Source organism: Nelumbo lutea, chromosome 4 (genome assembly GCF_056320005.1).
Source record: "Nelumbo lutea isolate HS-2025 chromosome 4, American lotus-T2T, whole genome shotgun sequence".
Taxonomy (NCBI): Eukaryota; Viridiplantae; Streptophyta; class Magnoliopsida; order Proteales; family Nelumbonaceae; genus Nelumbo; species Nelumbo lutea.
The window spans coordinates 83,229,566-83,250,521 of NC_142687.1; the positions used below are offsets into that span (position 1 = coordinate 83,229,566).

Consider the following 20,956-nt stretch of genomic DNA (forward strand, 5'->3'; position numbering starts at 1 on the left):
AGAACGACTCACACTCAAAAAGCCCGCAGCTGAAACCTGAAAACAAAATAAAATTTTGGGTTGTTGTAATTGTTTTAACTTTTAAGAAAGAAATAAATAAAAAATACAACCTCCATAACACTGTATTTCTCTCATTACGCGTTTGACGTTTCGCGTTTCTTCTTTCTCTGTTCTTTCCTTCCCAGACTGTCTGTTCGTCAAGTGTTCGTACTTCTTCCGGTATACATATATAATCTATCTATCAGATCGCTTTCTCTTCTTCAATTCGAAACCCCAAGAGCCAAACATGGCCTTCTACCACCATCACTACCTCTTCTTCTTCGCCTTTGTCTCCATCTCTCTCCCAATATCCATCGCCCAAACGGCGGCCCCTGCACCTGTCTCCGATGTTTGCAACGGTATTTTCTTGTCCTACGAATACATCAAGGGATCTCGCCTTCCTCCGGTTGTCTCCGACCCTTCTAATCAGCCTTACAAGTTCGAATCCACCCTCACCATCCTCAACAATGGTCTCGAGGACCTCAAATCCTGGAACATCTTCGTTGGTTTTCAACACAACGAGCTCCTCGTCTCTGCTTCCAATGCCGTCTTGGCCAATGGCACCACTCTCCCCGCCCGTGTCGGCAATGGAATTACCTTTGCTGGATTTCCCACCACTGATCTCAAGACGGCTGTTGAGACCGCCGGAGATGAAACCCAGATGCAGGTCCAGATTCAATTGGTCGGTACCCAGTTTGGCGTTAATATTACCAACACCGTTCCTATGCCCTCCAACATTTCTCTTGTCAACGAAGGCTACTCCTGTCCTAAACCCACTAATCAAGGTAATTCTATATGCATCTCTCTCTCTCTCTCTCTCTCTCTCTCTCGTGATTTTAATTGCCTTTTTCTGTTTCTGCATAGATGTCTGTATGGATTTTGGTTTACAAAGGACCAATTTCAGAGAACCAGAGTGCCTTCCCAGTTTTCTATTGTGCTCTTAGGGATAACCTGTGCAGATTTAGGGTTCTTTTTTCAGTTCAGAATCGACTACTGAGAGTAGTCTGAAGAAAATTGAAGATGGTATTATGGTATAACTCGTGCTGTTTATGGTGACCACGGAGAGATAATTTTGACTTACAGAAGAATGGTGCTACGATTAGGGGCGGGGGGGGGGGCGTTATAGATTCGAGCCTTTGAATTCTAATCCTTCCATCTTCACCCATTAGCTTGGTCTATTCATTCTACGCAATTTCTGAGGTTAAATTTTGGAGAAAACTGGATGTTTTCTATTCAATCTTTGTGTGAATTCGTCTTTTCTTTTACAGATTTAAGTGGACCAAAAAGATGAAAAGAAAAATTAAAATACTGAATAGGGAGGAAGTAGATTTTATATAAGTTGAAAATATGTGATGACAGGAACTGTATTTTCGTCCATTCTTGGTTTTATTTTATATAAGTTGATTTGCAGTCAAGTCTATTTCTGATTAATAATCTCATTGTTTTTAGACCTTGAATGGTTTGATTCTCCAAGTCTTGGTATTTGTAAATATTAAAGAGTGACGAAATGAAGTGAAATAGGTAAAGGTTCTTGTGGTTAAAGAAAGAAGAATCAAAGAAAATATAACTATATGCCCTTTGTTAAAGGGATATATGGGGTGCAAGTAAGAAAAAGAGAGATTGTTATTATTGTTGTTGATGATGATATTACTGAGGAGGGGATGTAGAAGGAGAAATGTTGGGGTTGTTTGGGCACTTGTTTTTAGATGTAAGTTTAGGCATTTCTGAGGACCAAGGGAACAGAAATTCTAATACCAACGCCTTATGTGGTTCTTGTTTCTTATTGATGTAGTAGTATGCGTTTATGCAATGTTCTTGCAGGGATAAATAAGATGTATGTGTGTTGCAGTAAAGACCCAAACTTTGTATCAAACGTCACCAAAGAAGACCAAGGGAACAGAAATTCTAATACCAACGCCTTATGTGGTTCTTGTTTCTTATTGATGTAGTAGTATGCGTTTATGCAATGTTCTTGCAGGGATAAATAAGATGTATGTGTGTTGCAGTAAAGACCCAAACTTTGTATCAAACGTCACCAAAGAAGACCAAGGGAACAGAAATTCTAATACCAACGCCTTATGTGGTTCTTGTTTCTTATTGATGTAGTAGTATGCGTTTATGCAATGTTCTTGCAGGGATAAATAAGATGTATGTGTGTTGCAGTAAAGACCCAAACTTTGTATCAAACGTCACCAAAGAAGACCAAGGGAACAGAAATTCTAATACCAACGCCTTATGTGGTTCTTGTTTCTTATTGATATAGTAATATGCATATATGCAATGTTCTTGCAGGATAAGATGTATGTTTGTTGCAATTAAGACCCAAACTTTGTATCAAACATCACCAAAGAAGACTAAGGGAAAAGAAATTCTAATACCAACGCCTTGCGTGGTTCTTGTCTCTTAGTGATATAGTAATATGCGTATATGCAATGTTCTTGCAGGGACAGATAAGATGTATGTGTGTTGCAATAAAGACCCAAACTTTGTATCAAACGACACCAAAGAAGAGTTCTTGCCCCGAAGAAGTGGTGATCTCACAATTACCTATGATGTGGTTAGTGCATATGACACAGATTATTGGGCTCAGGTCACAATCACAAATAACAACCCTCTTGGTCGTCTTGATAATTGGAAGCTGAAGTGGCAGTGGACGGGGGACGAATTCATTGCAGCCATGAAGGGTGCTTATCCATCTGTTGTTGATACAACAGACTGCATCTATGGTCGACAAGGGGTGTTCTACAAGGGTCTAGATTTCTCCACTGTCTTGAATTGTGAGAAAACACCGACCATCATTGACCTTCCTCCCACAAAGGCCAATGATTCAAAGGTGGGATTGATCCCTTTCTGTTGCCGGAATGGAACAATCTTGCCTGCATCCATGGATCCAAGCAAGTCAGTTTCTGTTTTCCAGATTCACGTCTATAAAATGCCACCAGATCTCAACCGGACTAAACTCGCCCCACCACAATACTGGAATATAAGTGGCACGCTCAACCCAGATTATCAGTGCGAGCCTCCCATTCGTGTCAGTCCTAGCCTATTTCCAGACCCAAGTGGGTTGCCATCAAGTTCATCAGCGATCGCTAGCTGGCAGGTGGTCTGCAACATTATACAGCCCAAGGAAAAGGAACAACGTTCACCTTCAGGATGCTGTGTTTCATTCTCTGCATTCAACAATGATTCTGTGATCCCTTGCCCGACCTGTGCCTGTTGCCAAAGTAATAATCCTAGCAATACCTGTAATGCTACTGCACCAGCACTTCTCCTGCCATCTGAGGCTCTTCTTATCCCATTTGAGAATCGAACAAAGCTGGCTTTGGCTTGGGCAAATTTGAAACATCTAACTGTGCCAAATCCATTACCCTGTGGGGATAACTGTGGAGTGAGCATCAATTGGCACCTATATACAGACTACAGAAATGGTTGGAGTGCAAGAATAACACTCTTCAATTGGGATCAGACGAATTTTGCTGATTGGTTTGCCGCAGTGCAGTTTGGGAAGGCAGCCCCTGGTTTTGAAGCAATGTATTCCTTCAATGCAAGTATGGTGGTGGTGGATGGCGTTAACAACACCATATTTATGCAGGGTCGTCCAGGACTTAACTATCTTGTAGCAGAAAAAGAGGGAGCTAACCCAAGGACTGATCCCAGAGTACCGGGGAAACTGCAGTCAGTTATCTCATTTACTAAAAGGAACACCCCTGGTATCAATGTAGCAGGTGGAGATGGATTCCCTACCAAAGTCTTCTTTAACGGGGAGGAATGTTCTCTCCCCACAGTTCTTCCAACAAGCATCGGTCATAAGATGGTGGCATCTAAGAGCATTTTGAGTTTCCTTCTATCTATTGTAGCTCTCATGTTGATGCAGCTATAGATGTGGCTTCAATGCATGATGAAGGATTGTTTTGTAGCCGATGCAGATTCTTTGATTCTTTTGGTTATTTGATTGGTCATAGCTGGATCCATGTTTGGCAGAATGAGGAAGAAACCACCAATTAGAGGTGTGTATAGGGAGATCTGAGAATTTGTTGCAGCTGGTAGTTACCTTTGTAAGGTTGCAGAGACGTTCAGATTCAGAGGGAGGACTACGAGTTTCAACTTTCAACACAAATCATTTATGTGATGTATTTCGTTTCCTTTTACATGTATAATCATGTCATGTTTTAATAGAAAACTTATTTACATAAAAAACAGATGTTAACTTCTGATGATCTTATCTAGATCTGTTAATGTACGTTAGTTGACTGGAATCTGGATCACCTCCCAAATGAGAAGATGACCTGGTCTCGGGCTCTCAGCTTCATGCAGTTTCGCTGAGATCAGTTACTTGCCTTCGGAATCAAATCTGGCCACAGCTTTCGTCAATTAAAAAAAAGGGGTGGAATGGGTCTTAAATTGTTTCTTTTTTCGTTTGTGTCTCAAGTTCTTTTTAGCAGAGAGCATTTCAATGCGCATTTAGAGTCCCGATCTGTTCCTCACAGAGTGCGCATCACACCAACCTTACAGCATGTCCTGGTCGCACATTAAGAATATCTCCTGTACTTCTCTATTTATTATTTATGGGAAGATGTTCCCAGTATAGGGTGGGATGTGGCTGTGAGGAACAGATCCCAATTTGTTCATGAGGGCTTTCATTATGTGGCTTCTGACATCATACCATAACAACACCAGAAGTTGTATTTGGTGAAAATCTAGAAAATCGATTACTGGTCCAATGCATCAATTTTTATTAGAGTAAGAAGCTAATCCCAAATAGCTATTCCTGAACATGGGTGTTCAACCATCATGACTGAATCAATGCATTTCACCTCCAATGCAAACCCCTCCCAAATGGGCCTTCAATATACCGCACGTAGTGTTACGAGAAACAGGAAAAGAACTTTGAAGCCTTGAATGAGTTAGATGCGGACAGTTGTCCATTGACTTTGTAACCACATAGAATGGAACCAACGACTAATTGGATCGGAACTATTTTTAGGGTCTGTTTGGTTTATAATTAGAATTGGAATTGAAATCTTTTGGAATTAGAATCAGAATGAATCTTCAATTCTTCTGAATCCGAATCAGAATGGCTTATTTCTCTAGTCTGTTTAGTTCAAACAAAAATGGTAATGAAAATTAAAATCAACGGGAATGAGATTTCATTCCCAAGGAAAGGACAGAAAATGGCTATTCCCTCAAATGGGAGAATATGCCATTCTAAAAAGAATGAGAATGAAATTCTGATTTTTGCCCAACCAAACAGTTGGAGTCACCAAATCCAAACCCCTATTCTTACGAATCAAACGGGGCCTTAATTGTTGTGAGTCAATTAAGACCGGAACCTACTATTACTACATATGATCATACACTCCTAATCTATCCTTCGAAAATATAGAAAATATACACCTAGTCTAGTGCCTATTTTTCTCATGGTAAATATATTATTGTTATAACTCCAGATGTGTCAATGTAGGACCAGGTCTACCCTAATTCGAACCACCCGGTCCAATAACAGTATTAGTTTGAATGCCAAAAATGGTGGAATTACACATGCCATGATGGAAAGGGTCATTAAATTGTTTGTCCACCGTCATTTATATCACTACCCTTTTATAATAAACTAATAAAAGCCATCCTCAAAAAGAGGAAAAGAAAAATCCCGGAGATTTCTTTTGTACCTTAATTCTCAACCACTACAGAAGTATTCTCAGGTTTAGGCACCTCTGCAAGTCAGTATACCATTCATGAAGATTTCAGATCCTAGAGTCAATTTAGAATAAAAGTTCAACAACAGTGCATTAATAACGGATATAGAAAACCAATTCTCTGAAGCAATTTAACAAGAAAACTGTTTGGTCCAGTTTTCCCTGTTTAACTAACAGAGGTAGCTCTAAAACAGCAAGCCGGTGAAGTTGACTGTTTTCCAGTTTTCTGTTTCAACCGAGCAGTCTGACTGCATTTCCAGAACATCACGAAGAGTCTGCCCACGGCAGTCCATGATAACTCGTTGAATGAGTGAAAGCACGATTCACGATTAAGTCAATGTAACAACAACAAAAGGGAAATTCGCAGAAAAAAAAGGGATTGTGACTTGAGAGATTAGTAGTCACAACATCTATAATTAGAGATAAGAGGCTAACACAGAATAATGGCCAAACAAAGAAGACCCACATTTATGTCTTGAACAATCAAATGAAATTTGTACAAAAACAAAAGTCAGTTCCTACTTCCTAGAGAGCAAACTGGATGTTGCATTACAGTTAAACTACCTCCTTCCTTGAATGATGTCTTCTCTGCATCGAACTTCCAAATAGTCCATCATCCGTGCCCTCACATCTTCATAGCCCTCTCTCTAGAACCAGATGTTTCTCGTCAGCCTATGCTACTAAAAGCAGTCAAAACTTTGCATGTACACCTTTGCATATCATGCAACTGTATCTTACAATATTTCAAATTGAGACCCAGGTTATTGAATCTGCACCCAACAAGCTTTTGATTAACGCCTTATGCACAGCCTTTGCTTTCTTTAAATTCGATTTTACCAGCAAATAGCTTATCTGTAACAGCAAGACATGGCCTAAGAGAAATTGAGCAACCTGAGCTCCTGGAGTGGATATAAACTTCAAACATCCTCCTCCCAACTGAAAAATAGATAGAATTTTTTATATGTTTAAAGAACTATGCAGATTAAATACTGCCAACATGGAGATAATTGTGCCACCGCCTATACTGGAATATTATCCATGGTATATCCATCAAAATTGCACTCACTTTCAAGGGATCCGGTGCCTTCTTGCTGCTAGAAAATAAACACACATGTAAGAAGAGTTGGCATGTAGACTGTTGTAAGTTTTGAACATCTGAAAATTGCAACAATATGAATCACAAATAAACTTACCTGCTTGAAAAGTGCACTCATAAGATCATCCTGACTGTAGCATTGCGGAATGAGCAAATTGTCACAGCTAAAATCAGATATTGTTTCAGGCTTTACCCTAAAGGAATTGTTAAGGGGGTTGATAGGGCGCTGAACACTGGCTTCTATCTTTCCATGTTCATTTTCTTGTCGCTGGGGGACCACTGCCTTGCCAACAACAGATGCGTTCCTATTCAGTAAGTTCTTTTGACTAGAAGCAAAGCCTTGATTGCCCAAAACTGCTTGTGTAAGGTCCACATTCCCCTGTACAGAGGTGATAGGTTGAGATGCTTCAAATGTAAGACCCACATTTTGTAATTCCCAGTCTTGGGGTTTGCTCTGGCGAATCTCACTAAATATGTCACAAACAGGAGCAAAGCCTCTTGGTCCTTTTGTGTCCACATTTCCTCCTTGAAACATCCCTGTGGATGTCAGAGTAGAAGAAGATGTGAGAGTATTTCCAATAGGCAAACCATTTCCAGGCAATTCTGCAATGTGGTTCAAAGGAAAATCAGCCATTGGGGAGGCTTGGGAAACCAGATTGTAAGCTGCACCTTTACCATTTAGAATAACTCCATTTCTTCCCAACACCTGACCTGCTATCTCATTTGAGAATATTTGCTGTACCATGGATGATTGAAGCCCAGAGGAATGGCTTCCTGTGATGTCATTCAATAAGTGGCCCCTTGACTGGGGTTGGGCCATCTGAATCATTAAAGAACTATTCTGGCTACTAAGGACACTATCTACATGGGATGAGCTTGTTCTTAGTGATGTTGCTGGTATGTTTAGAAAACTCGAAACTCCCTCACTGACTTGCAAACCCATGGTACCAAATGACTGGACAGATTGGTGCAAATGGGACAACTGTTTTGGCTCCATGTTGGTAGGGAGTCCATGGATTAAGTTCACCTGTTTGCTACTACTGTTCACTGATTGTTGCCCAGCTCCAACTCTCAATTTTGATGCGTCAGAGGTAAAAATGTTTCTCTGATCAACAAGAGGCATGCTTATGCTGGTGTTTGCAGTTGACCTTCCAAGTCCCCCTGCCTGTAGTGTGGCTAAGCTCTGAGGTGCTAGTTGACCTGATACGGCAAGAGCTTGTAGGTCAAGCCCATCAAGAGTAGACATTGGTCCAAAGCTTGCTTCTTGTGGACCCATGAAAGGTGTGTTCAGTCCATTCTGATGCTGTGATACTCCACTCAGCCTTCTAAGATACAAGCGGTATTTCTATACCATATGAACATGAAAATGAGTATTCATACAGAACTGCTTAGTCATAGCAAAGAGAGTAATACATGAATTTTTCCACCAAGCAGAATTGCAGTCATACCTGAAGGTGGCTGGCAACATTTTCCCTAGTGAGTCCAGGGACATTCATCAGCTCAAGAATTTTCTTAGGAACAGCCTCTGCATAACATTTAAAGTCCAAAAGGATGAATAAAACCAGTACAAATTTGTAAATTTGTGGTTGTGTGTGGGTGGGTGCACGGGGGGGGAGTCTGCATGTTACAGAATCTTCAACTAAGCACAAAAACTTTTTGAAGTGAGATAATGAAGGCTTAAGATGCTTTTAAAATTTTAGGACACAGAAATATTTTAGAAGAAGAGAAAGTAAGGCTCGGTTTGGAAGGAGTACAAATGCAAATCCTCGGATTTTGTATGTATTTGCACTGTAAATATTTGTATTTGTACTCCTTACAAACTGAGCCTAAAGATAAATTCATCTTAAAAATTATTAATGGTCCTACATTGGCTTTTGCAATTTCACATCATCTAATAAGATACATGGAACCTAAAAAGCATTAGCATTTGCACTGTAAATATTTGTATTTGTACTCCTTACAAATTGAGCCTAAAGATAAATTCATCTTAAAAATTATTAATGGTCCTACATTGGCTTTTGCAATTTCACATCATCTAATAAGATACATGGAACCTAAAAAGCATTAGCATTTAGAAGGTACTTGTCTTCACCCTATTCTCTCCAAGCTCAGACTAAACATGCTAATCTCAAATAGGATCTCAATCAGACCTATGTACATTTTGCCAATGCATCCAAACCATAGATAGATTCTAATATAGTTAGCAACAAAGATTACATTATCACTTGTGACTAAAACAAAGAACATTCTGTGCAGCTCAAAAAATGTAAGACACAGTGACACACATAATTGCCAGAATAATGCAAAGTTAAAACAAAACAAACCAATGATAACCTAAGCATCAAAAAGGTTTTCTCTTTCTGCAGAAAGGGATCCATGAATATGGATTCTAGCAAGGAGATGGAGGGCTTAAAAAAAAATCAACAGAGTGCAAGGAACGGGTATGGGATCCATACTGTCAATGCCTAATTGGTTGACAGCTGCAACAAACTGCTGATGGAGCTCGACAGACCAGACCACCCGTGGTTTCTTCAATGTGGATGTGTCATCCCTCTCCTCCCCTTCTTCTTCCTCATCTTTCCTTCTCTTTGAGTTTCTCCAATTACCATCATTCACTGAGGATGCATAATCCCCATCTTCAGATGGCTTCCGATGCCTGTCACTATCTTCCATACTCCCTGATTGCTCCAATTCCTTCAAGTCATTCCTTCTCTTTCGGACCACATGCTGCCAAATGTTCTTGAGTGCCTCAATACGAACAGGTTTAATAAGGTAATCGCATGCCCCATGTGTAACACCCTTCATGACAACGTCTTTTCCATCATCAGCAGACATCACTGGATAATACATTAGAGGTCAGAGATAATGTGGATAAAATGCATTGAGGTGGTTTTATTCAATATGGATAAATGTCATCCAAAATTGCCCATATAAAAAAAGCCATCTGAAATCATCAAGCACCAATACTTACTGATAACAGGAAGGTCCATCTCCAGCCCAATGTGCTCGAGGAGCTTAAACCCGTCCATGTCAGGCATGTGGACATCACTGATAACGATATCAAACCCAGATTTGCTCTCTCGAAGCAAAGATAATGCAACCTCTGCTCGGTCACAGATGGTAACTGTAAATAACCGAAGCCACCGAATCAATCAGCCAAATAACCATGGATTTGGATATTCTCCAAACTCTAAACGACATAAATCATAATCAACTAGATTACCAATAAGAATCGCGTTATCGTCTAGCTTACTATTCAAATGGGAGATGTTATCCCAAACGGGTCTCCAGCTTAAAATTTCAATCACCTGACATCTACTGGTATCTTATGATGTGATACTGTAGCCAAAACCTAATATCTTCTTATCCTTTCTCTTTTTCCTTTTTTTTTTTTTCAAATTCAGATTCCCAAACCCATTAACACTCTCATAAAAGTGTTAATCAATAATAACAGAGGCTGAAAACATATATAATCGTTAACAGATATGTGTACAGACTACTAGTGCTGTAAAAGAATTAGCTAAAATAATTAAAAAGAGTTTGCACAGTTCGGATTGAAGAGAACTCCAAGTAAAAGATAGAAAAAGTTTCCTTTTCTTTACCATCTGTTCCTTCACCAAAAGAAAGCAAAAGATGGATTGAACTCAATATAGGAATACCTTCGTAGAGACAGTTCCGAAGCATCTTATCCAGGATTCTGAGACACGTCGGGTCATCATCAACAACCAGAACCCGAAGACCAGCCGGGAACTGATCGGAAATCGCATCAGCCGCCTTCTTGGTCAGGATCGAATTCGCCAAAGAAACCGATCCTCCTCCGCTATCCATGTTCATTTCCTGAGACCGCCTTGCCCGTGAAAAATCAGACCCAACCCGTCGATTCTTCTCTTCTCTCTGAACTAAGCAAGCGATCTCTCCATCCAAAAAGAAAACCCAATTCGATAACCAGAGGACCCAGCAAACCAAACGCACAATGGTTCAGTTTCACGCCCTGTACAGTCTCAACCTATACTCTCTTTCCCCATACGATCTCGACAGAGATTACAGGGTAATCCGTAAATTTCAGGAAGAGGAAATGATGAACAGCCAAAATCCAACATATCTTTTCTTTTTTCTTTTTCCCAACTCTATATATCTAAACCACCACCACAAGAACAACAGATGTAAAAACCAAAAAAGAAAGAGAGAAGTGATTGTTTATGGGAAGAAGGGATAGATTACTGAGAGAGAGAGAGAGGGTACTGGGTATGCGGTCTGGTATCTGCTCTTCGTTACTCTCCTTTCCACTGTACTCTCCGATAAGAGTGGATGTGGCTCAACACTAACAAACTCCACGCCACCCAACCAAACACATCTCATTCCCTTCTCTTTTCTTTCCTCTTTGGTTTTTTTTTTTTCATTTTCTTTAACTTTTTACTACCATTTTCATTTATCGGCTCGACAAATTCACCGAGGTTTCAGTTTAGAAGCGTGCAGAATTTTAATTCCAAAAAGCCATCTTTTAATATTTTAATCAACAAATTAATTAATCCTTAAAAAAAAGCTACTGGTATTTGGGTTTCTTTATTCTTGTCAAAAGCTAAAACAAACAGGCGTTGAAGGATTCTAATATTCTATCTATTACTGGCGATTTCCTCAATAATCTTTTCCTTCATCTCTCTTTACTCTTCTTTTTAAGCAACTGACGGAATCTCTCGACGTTACTCTTCTGTCAAGTTTACTCTCCGTCCATCTAAGGGCGCTAAAGTAGGAATATTCTTCTTATCCTCGCATTGCTTGACACGTGCTGCCATCTAGCCACGTCATCGTCATATTCTACTGTTTATCCTCTATTTTGTGTTGTCATTAAAATACGAGAGCGAGGACTGGACTGAGGAGGAGATGCTTTTAAGGAAAAAGAATATCTTGTAACTGCCAGCTTGTTTTAACGCGCAAATTAAACAATTTGCAGGTGGGTTTCAGGTGAGGGGGGGGGGGGGGGGTACCACGTGGCGCCCAATGAGAGTTGTAAAAAAACATGAAATTTTCGATAACTTTTTCCCACCCGCTTTTATGAATTTCAAGGTGGCGCCCTCGAATGATTAGACCAAATCTTGGATCACATGTCCTCCGAGCGGAATTAGTTTCGAATTCCGGGGGTTTTCCTGTAATTTGATGTCTCCTATAATTGGTGAAAACTTTGCTTCTGCTTCAATGTTCATTGTTCAATCCCATTACTCTCACTACTATTGTGGTGATGGATTGGATTGGTTGTATTATTGTTGTGACTTGTGAGCGACCTGGGTCCCACAATTGCGCGTGGGTCCCGCCGACTCTGGGCCTCACTGACTCCTTGTAATGTTATGTGCCAAAAAGAAATTAGAACCGTTAATCACAATGAATCAAGTAAATAGCTTAATCATGGATTGGTATTGATTGTCGAAAAAAAAGGTCAGTGAGGAGATGGTCCTTTTGGGTTTTTAGAAAATCTCGATTCTAACCTAAAATGGACGGTCGATGACCGATACCGATGATGCTTATTGAAGTCAATTTTCCCTACGTAGATATTACAAATTCCCATATAACTAATAAAATTAATTATCTATAGAGATAGAGAGGGATGAAGGGGGGCTGATAATTGATGTGGCTATTGTTTGATTTGACTAGTTATATGACCAGGTTTTCAAGTTTCTCGTGGACTCACATGTGAAATTTGATTTTGTTTTGTATTATCATACGGTGGATAAATCACTTTTCTTGGGTGGCGTTATCCTTAATTCCTTATTCCATTTAAGGTGGACGGGCGGCAGACACTGTACTTCAAGGGTTTGAGTAGAATTTCTGCAAACTTTTTCACTCACCGGATTGATAAACAAAGATATTCACTTATTCAGTACAACTCAACTCACACTAAATAATAAGAAAAAATTCATAAATTCCGTCCATCTACAAAATTGCCAATCAAAGGATGAAAGCCACTATAACCTTCTTTTTCGGTAATGGATGGGAAGTTGGGAAACAACTACTGAAAGTCTGAAACTGCCCTAAAAGTAGAAGAAGGACAACCAGGGCCTCCTAGACCCTCAGATGGGAATCTTCATTCTCGATAGGAATCTTTTTTTCTATCAAATCATTATTTAAACTTTTAAGCTGCATTGGCGACGGATGGTTCATGATACCATGTCGATGGAGATCCAGAAGACACAGACATAGACACTCCATCTTTTAAAGCACAAAAAATATATTAAAAATACAATAGTGCAACGCCTGCCTGCTCCTCCTTTTCTGCCTTTCTGTTTTCTGAACTTACGGTTTAGACCATTAAACCTGACCATAAGCTATATTTTATATTATGTGCCATACACATAATGTTGACATGTGTTGTACGACACTTGTTTAGTGGGTCCCCAACTACCACGACAGATGGTCCCATGCTTCAACGTTAAAGATGTCTGTTGGGAGATGATCTGTAAGGCATATAACCAAAAAAAAAAAAGAAAAACAATTGGAGACTGGAGAGTGCTACCGACAACAGAAATGCTGCTCCAGTTAATTAAAAAACAAGTTTTTTTTTTTCCTTCTAAAAACTTAGTTAGATTAATCAATCAATTAATTTATTCCTATCAAATCAGAAAGTCACATCTTTTTAACGTTTTGCAGCGCATTTTTATTTCTTAATATGATAGCTCGCGTTATACACAAGGGCTTCCCCTTATTTATCTATTTTTATTTTTAGTTTTTGTTTCCTTTCTTTTTTTTCTTTTGCCAAATGAATTCACAGCGAGGATCCAGCTAGTTGTTGCCAGTTGCCAGACGCCTCCAAGAAAAAGGACCGACCCACTTACCGTCAGTCCATGATCAGCAACAAAGAACGGCCATAGACGTGACGTGTTGGACGACCTCAACAATGAATTAGCCGGACACGTGGGCATGTCGCTAGCGTCCCTGTGGGGACCACAACCTGATAAGTCATTACAAGCCAATGAATTACGGAGTGGGCGGACCCAACATTAAGGCGGTTTGTGGGTCCTCACTCATCTCAAATATGGGCCCCGGCTCATGTATGTACCTACGAGCTTCTTTCAATGCCCATCTCCGTCAAAGTACCAATCATAAAAGAGGGTTCTATTTTTTTTTAATTTCTTATTTTAATATATTATGGTGATGAATGAAAGATGGGAAGGTTGGTGGTTATTAGGTTGAACTGGGACATTATTAGGCTTTAGGTGATGAGTTGCTTTCCTTCTCTTTTTTTTTTTTTAATTTCATTTACATTTATTTTTTTCTTCATTTTCTTATTGTATTATATTTATGCCTACTTATGGGAAAATGTTGAATTTGAAGCATATGTTGTTTTATCATGCTTCCCGACATGAGACCCGCTTCATCAATGGTTGATGGACGCAGATCTGGGGCCCTTTCGGGCAGGAAGCTGACAACTGGATGTGTGAGCCCAAACAGTAGTCTCCTTTACTTGTACTGTACACGTGGCTCATATGCAAAGGACTGAGATTATACCCTACTTCCAATTAGACTGATTTAGTGATATAATAGTGGTGTCTCGTTTTATAAGGCTGTTTGGCAAGTATTTTCAGATAGATCTTTCAACAACTCAATAAATAAGAAGACGTACTGAATTTTTGGGGATAAATCAAAGACTAATTTATCGAGCTGTTAAAAGAAGTTGGGAAGGCTATTTTCAGCATGGAAAAATCAAAAGTTTCATTTCAAGTTTCCTGATTTTCGCCTTTCCTTTGGTCTTTCTGTACATTCTTCATCTTTGATATTTCGATCTTTATAATACCAAATGGAAAAAAAAAAAAAAAACCATTTTTCAGTCTTTTGAGCTTTCCGCAAATTGAAAGATATGCCAAACACTGCCTTAATAATCTCATCAAATGAGAGGGAAATTCATGATGTATGCTTCGTACTCATAATGGGTCGGATCGGGTCGGGTTGCAAAATTCCCACCCAACAACATAGATGCTTGAAAAAAACTATGATGCCGAAAGACATGATACTAAAAGAATATATATATTTTAGGTTTGACTATGATGTCAGAAAGTTTGATATCAGCAAAAACTTACAACTAATTAATTGGCATCATAAAAGTAAGAACCAATCAGGTAGGTTTTCACTAGGGGTGCAAGTCCGGCTTGGTCGCTTAAGGCCTGAGCCCGAAGTTAAATCCGATTTTTCCAATTCGAGCACAGCCAGTCCTGTAATTTGATACACTTGGATTAGGCTCAGGCCCAGGTTGGGCTCGGATTGGTCAATGAACCTAGTTTAAAATTATACATACATAAATGTATTTATGCTATGTATGTATTTATGTATAAATGTATATAATTCGGTTAGGCTTGGGTGGAGTTCGGGCTACCTAAGGGCTAGGACTAAGCTCAGCCCAAAAAAATATAAAAATCCGACTTCTTGAGCCCAAACCCAACTTGAGAACCGAAAATCCAAGCCCAACTTATATAAAATTTTGGACTGAACCGATTCAGGTTCGAGTTGAACCCGCCCTAGTTGCACCCCTAATTTTCACCAAAAATTACATTGGATTGTGATTGGTCAAAGCCATTCTGGTATGATTTCTTTGCAGCATCATAGATTTTCCCATTTTGATCTAATCCGGTTCATTTTTTACCCGAATTTGGATTACCCAGATGCCCCAAGTTCCAATCCACTAGGGGGCAAGTTATGCGTCTGTATAGCTTTTCATATAATAATGGATCAACGTTTTCATTTAATTAGGTGAATCAACATTATAAAGAGTTTTCATTTGGTAAGGTCATCATCATCTAAGCTTTATCCCACTTATACGTGGTCAGCTATATAAATCATATTTTTCCATTCCATTCTGATTAGTCTAATATCAATTATTAAATTATGAGTGTTCAAATAATTTTTAACTGTTTCAATTCATGTCCTTTTAGGTTCCCTTCCAGTCTTTTTAGTCCATACAATTGTAAAGGACAATTTAGCATCCATTATCATAAGGATTTGACCAAAGTTCAATGCTGGCTGCCAATTTAATGCAACCCTCCACTTTTGTCCAGGCTCGAAAGTTAGGAGTAGCAATAAAATAAGTTCACACTGGAGTTTTTAGGATATAAATAATTAATATTGTGTATGAATCAGACCTCATCCTAATTGCAACAAAGAGTTCTCCCTTCAATCATAATCAGTCTTCTACAACCCGATTAAAAAATAAGTAGACTTCCTTCTTAGGCAATTGTTCATGGGCTTAACTCTTTAGGTTGAATGATTTTGCCTATAACATCATATTTACCATGGTTTAATCGGATCGATCAGAAAAATTGGGAATCGGTTAGGTGATTGATTTCTGTTTTCTCCAAAATCAAAAATTTTGTCAAAACCGTTGATTTTGGTCAGCAAACCGCTGGCCTGAGTGATTAATCGTTTGAACGGTTTTGACGTTTTTTGTTTATTTATTTATTTATTTATTTTTTCAGAATGGACCGACCATTCGACCCGATAACCACACCCTTAATCGGTTCGATCACTGGGTCATTTTTAAAAACCATGATATTTACTATATAATGCTAACACTTATTGATAGTAATTTGAAACAAGGGCTTAAGATGGTACCTAATACGACCCCAACAATTCCTATTATTAATTAAGTCCTCTTTTGTTTTCCATAAAGCCTTGAACTTATTTGTTTTTGTTTGATTCTCAAATAAATTATGCAACTGATTCTCCATAAAAAGTCAATCTTAGAATGGACAAAATTGTTCCAACATGTTTTGTCAACTTTTCTCCTATCGAAATTATTTACCCACGTGGAAAATGGGTATCACTTATTGAGTAAATGATACCCACTTTTCCTTGGATCCTACTTGAACTTGAAAAACAAACAAAGGAAAAAGCAGTCAATGGGAACCACAATTAAAAAAAAAAAAAATGGACATGGCCTAAGATTACAAAGCTGATCAAACAAATCAAGATGACCTTGTTGAGTGCTTACTTTGTCAATCCGATACTTGTATTAGCTTCAAGTCCATATCACAACGTGAAAAATCTAACCAATTATTTTTATCTCTATTACATATATGACTCTGTCCAGGAAGATTGCAAATACAAAAAATTGCACAGACCAAATTTCTATTTGCATTCTTCCCAAACCGAGTCTATAATTTTGGAGTGAAGGTTCATTTTGGAAGGAGTACAAATGTAAATATGCAGAGTGCAACACTTCTAATTTGTATTATTTTGTATGCATTTGTATTGCACAAATTTGTAATTTGTACTTCTTCCAAACTGAGCGGAAGATTCAAAATGCATTAATCTCTCTTCTTCCCTTTTTAAATAAACTTTGTCTTATTACTTTTTGTCTTTATCTCTTGCATGATGCCTCTTAGAGCATATGAAAACACTTTATCCCACATTCTTTGGAAAAAAAGATTAAGTTCATAAGTTAATTAACTCTTTATGGGTAGTTATCATGAGAGAAGGATTCACCCTACATTGTTCTCACATGCTTGGGGGTTGAGGGATCTTTTCATATATGGGCATACCATTGTTTCCAACAACGCACTATGGCTCCCAACAACTCTTCCTCTTCATGATAAAGCTGAAATGAGATGATTAGACTTTCAACAAGTTGATTCCTTACACCTAATTATGATCTTTAAGGATATAGTGATGTTCAACAAGCTTCCTCATAAAGGTATAAAGCAAACAAGAGGTACAATAAAACCTCCCTAGTGTAATTAATGCTATAATGCTGGAGCAATGCAAAGAAGTTTTAATTTTGCTAAAAAGTATTGTTTGAATTGAACTATGGAATATGATGATGATGAAAGAAAAGAATGATTGATTGTTGCCTAGACCTAATGTGGGGAACCTAGTTCTTGGTTTGGACATTCTATTGGCAGTTGCAACTTAGTAGAGAAAAGGAAATGATACTCAAGACCTAGTGAAGATTACAAGAAGAGGGAAGAAGAGGAAATGGAATAGAGCATAATGCTTGCTGATTGGTTTGGTTTCACTTGCAAAAGAGAAGAAAAAAAAAAAAAACAAGAGAAGAAGAGAGAGAAAGAAAGGAGAAAGATGAAGAGAAAGGGAGAAGAAAATGAGAGAAAAGGCAATGAAGAGGAGATTGTTGGATGGTCAAGTTTGGTTATTTACCTATTGTTGTCAATGAATAGAAAGAAAGGTAAAATAAGGAGAGGCCAAGAAGAACAAGAAAGAGAACAAAGATAGGGGGAGTGAGAGATGATGATGCATATTGGACTCCAAAGTAGAAGAATGCACCTCACTCTCCTCTATTTTTTATAGTCATTATATTCCAACCTAACGAAAAAGATAATCTCCATTTATTCAAAGAAAAAAGTGTTTGGTTCCAATGAATATTTGGCATATGTGAGATATTTCCCAGTGTAATGGGCATGTAGCACGCCGAGATTGTGTCAAGAGAATTGTTGGAAGTGTTTGACAGTTTTGTATGACCTTAGCTTCAATCAGAATGATGTACTTTATGAGTTTATTGTAAATGAACAAAAGTGCATATTTGATTCATATTCCCTTGGTATGTTTCTGTATAATACCCTTAAACTGGACACTTAATGAGACTCGTGTTAGTTTAGAATGTTCATAGCTAGTGGGTCGGTCTGGGGAGACTTATCTTGATAAGGTTGACACTGTTGTGCCACCAAGTCGGTTGGGGTGGCCTGTCATAGCTGCCAGGGTGAGACCCTAGGCACATACAGTGTAGGATTAATTAAATCTTTGAACTGAACCAGAATTCCAGTATTGCCCTGGACCTTGGAGATTAATGGGCAAAACTAAAAAGTTACACCCGACCCCTAAACTCGATTATGATACTGCACTAGGTGTCGGATTGGGCTGTCTTTGATGTACCGATCAGTGAGATCCTTAGCGGGGGTCAAAACCTGGGTATGCTAGGACAGTCTGAGAATTCATCTGAGTGGGTGATCATAGTGACAGGATCAGCCCCTTTGTCGGACAAAGATAATGATTGGGGATGCGCTCTAACTGATGGAAACAATGATTGGCGGCAGATGATTTCAATCGTTGAGATTTGTTTTGCAAAGTATATTTTATATGAGATATAAAAGTATATATTTTATGGTTTCTAAAATATTTGCAAAATGTTTTAATTCCCGGGATCCATATAAGTAGAGAGTGCAACACTGTTCCTTGTAGTCGAGGGAGAGGTTTTCTCTTGTCGGGTAGTGTTTGATCATTATGGGCTGAGAGGTTAAGTGTAAGACCATTGAGGATAATACCTGATGGGCTAATCTTGCATCTGCCCACAGTCCTTGGGTGTTACAAGGTGGCTTGGCCCAAGGACCACTTAGGGTAAGTGTTGGACTCATAGAGCCCATTTGATGGGTTTTAGGGGGTGCACTGTCCATAGCAGTGTATTCGTCCAGGCCTTGTAACAAAGGTTGGGCTGAACCCATGTGGCTGATGTGTAGATCAATGCTTGGGTCCCACGCCACATAAGGAAGCTCAACTGGGCAGCAATTAAGAAGGCTAAGTGAGCACATAAGCCTAATGGGCCTAAAACCCATTTCAAACTAGACTTATTTAATAAGTTAAATATGGGCGAATTCTGAGATGGATCAGTAGATAGGATAGGGACTTAACCCTATCCACTCAGAGAGTACATATCTAAATGTGATTTGGATCTGGAAAGCTCCTAATTAGATTAGGAGAAGGTTGATCCAGTCTGCAAACAAGATAATGGTTTATCCTTATCACCTAAAGAGATGTTTTTATCAAAATAAGATTTGGATCAGCAACTCCTAATAGTATTAGAAGCTGATCCTTTGGGGTTACAAAAAAAGGAGGGGGCAGCAGCTTTTAGAGAAGACAGATAATCAAATCATCTTCAGAGCTGAAATCACAGAAGAAAGATTTCTGCAATCCCTGCAAAAATCTTTTCTTGTCGCTTCCTTCCTACAGCCGCCAGACATCCTGTTCGATCTCCAGTTGTGAGAGAAGTCAAGATTCTATCTTAACATCGGTTCTTTGAGAAAGAATTGATAGGAAGTTGTGCTCACGTGCCATCCTGCTGTTTTTTGCGAAGGACAGAATTCTTGGAGAAGAATACTGCTGATTCTGCTCCATCCTACACTGCACCATATTCAGTGGGAGCTGTTTTTGGATCCTTCCTTGGGCATGAACACCTTCGTTGGGAGATATTATTTCTCTATATCAGGTATAATCTTCTTCTACTCCTTTGGATTCAGTTTATGGTTCAAGATTGATCATTGAAAATATGATTTTTCTAAATAGGGAATGCGATTCCCAGTTGAAGGGAAATAATTTTTTTTTTTGAAATTCGCCCCTTATTCCGCAAGATTTGGGCATCTATACGATGGATCCCTCATCCCTTCAGGAAGTGTTTTGTTGGGATCAAGGTTCAAATTTTCACAATGTGTGGTTTCACCCCATTCCTAATACCTAGAACACTACAAAAAGGTCTTTGTATGTTTCTATAACATATCAACCTCATATTAGGACATTTCATGCCTGTTTCAGCCTATACACATCCAAAATAGACTGATACATACCACTATAACCTGATTTTGTAATTCTCTTCCAAATTCTTTCATTAATTAATCCCTTATAATTATTCCTTAGCTCCTTTCTTTAATAACTATCATATCTATGACAAATTTTCAAATTCAAATTTATCTTACTCCTATTTTTTGGTGGATATATGTCAATAAATGATAAATGTAATTAGGGTAAAAGACTTAAACATACCCTAAAGTTTTTTAAATTGACATAAACTTACCTTGAAGTTTTAAAAAAGACTTAAGATACCTTGTGACTCTTTTATCCTTCGTTTTCTTTTAAATTTTCAAAATCTACCCTGAAATTTTTACCCCTATACCTCTCTTCTTTCTCTCCTCTTCCCACGATTTAACCCAAATTTCTAATTTGCCTTCTCGTGGTAAGTGACCTGATTGACCCCAAAACCCAAGAGTGGAATGCTCAAAAGACTACAGATCTCTCTGACTCAGAAACTGCCTCTTGTACTTGCGTGTTAGAATTGCCAAGGCTTGAAGGTAATGACAAACTAGTCTAGACTCCTGATTCTAATGGTTAGTTCTCTATCAAGTTAGCATATTTTGTGGCCTTAAACCTG

General features: G+C 38.7%; 2 protein-coding genes across 3 annotated transcripts; one reads left to right on the top strand and one right to left on the bottom strand.

Moving 5' to 3' along the window:
- Positions 1–4,295, top strand: LOC148861388 (COBRA-like protein 7). Its single transcript, XM_088941965.1, has 2 exons — positions 1–824; positions 2,484–4,295. Exons 1-2 carry the CDS (start codon positions 287–289, stop codon positions 3,917–3,919), a joined length of 1,974 nt encoding a protein of 657 aa, XP_088798091.1. The 5' UTR covers positions 1–286; the 3' UTR covers positions 3,920–4,295.
- Positions 4,296–6,176: 1,881 nt separating this feature from the next.
- On the bottom strand, positions 6,177–11,735 carry LOC148861389 (two-component response regulator ARR2-like). Of its 2 annotated transcripts, none has more exons than XM_088985180.1 (6): positions 10,488–11,735; positions 9,800–9,952; positions 9,285–9,665; positions 8,277–8,353; positions 6,926–8,173; positions 6,177–6,823 (listed from the first exon to the last, which is right to left on the bottom strand). In XM_088985180.1, the coding sequence occupies exons 1-6, from the start codon at positions 10,660–10,662 to the stop codon at positions 6,752–6,754; spliced, it is 2,106 nt and encodes a 701-aa protein (XP_088841306.1). In that variant the 5' UTR covers positions 10,663–11,735; the 3' UTR covers positions 6,177–6,751. The 2 variants fall into 2 exon arrangements, with proteins under 2 accessions (XP_088841306.1, XP_088841305.1); XM_088985179.1 differs by having other exon boundaries at positions 6,177–6,826.
- Between the last annotated feature and the right edge of the window lie 9,221 nt (positions 11,736–20,956).

Bases quoted from the DNA above. Each gene is read 5' to 3' on its own strand.
- LOC148861389 (XM_088985179.1), bottom strand. From the start codon at position 10,662: ATGAACATGGATAGCGGAGGAGGATCGGTTTCTTTGGCGAATTCGATC. The intron at 8,354-9,284 runs GTATGGATCCCA...AATGTTATGCAG, and splicing joins CAACCAATTAGGCATTGACA to AGGCTGTTCCTAAGAAAATT. The intron at 8,174-8,276 runs GTATGACTGCAA...CATATGGTATAG, and splicing joins ATGTTGCCAGCCACCTTCAG to AAATACCGCTTGTATCTTAG.
- LOC148861388 (XM_088941965.1), top strand. From the start codon at position 287: ATGGCCTTCTACCACCATCACTACCTCTTCTTCTTCGCCTTTGTCTCC. The intron at 825-2,483 runs GTAATTCTATAT...ATGTTCTTGCAG, and splicing joins TCCTAAACCCACTAATCAAG to GGACAGATAAGATGTATGTG.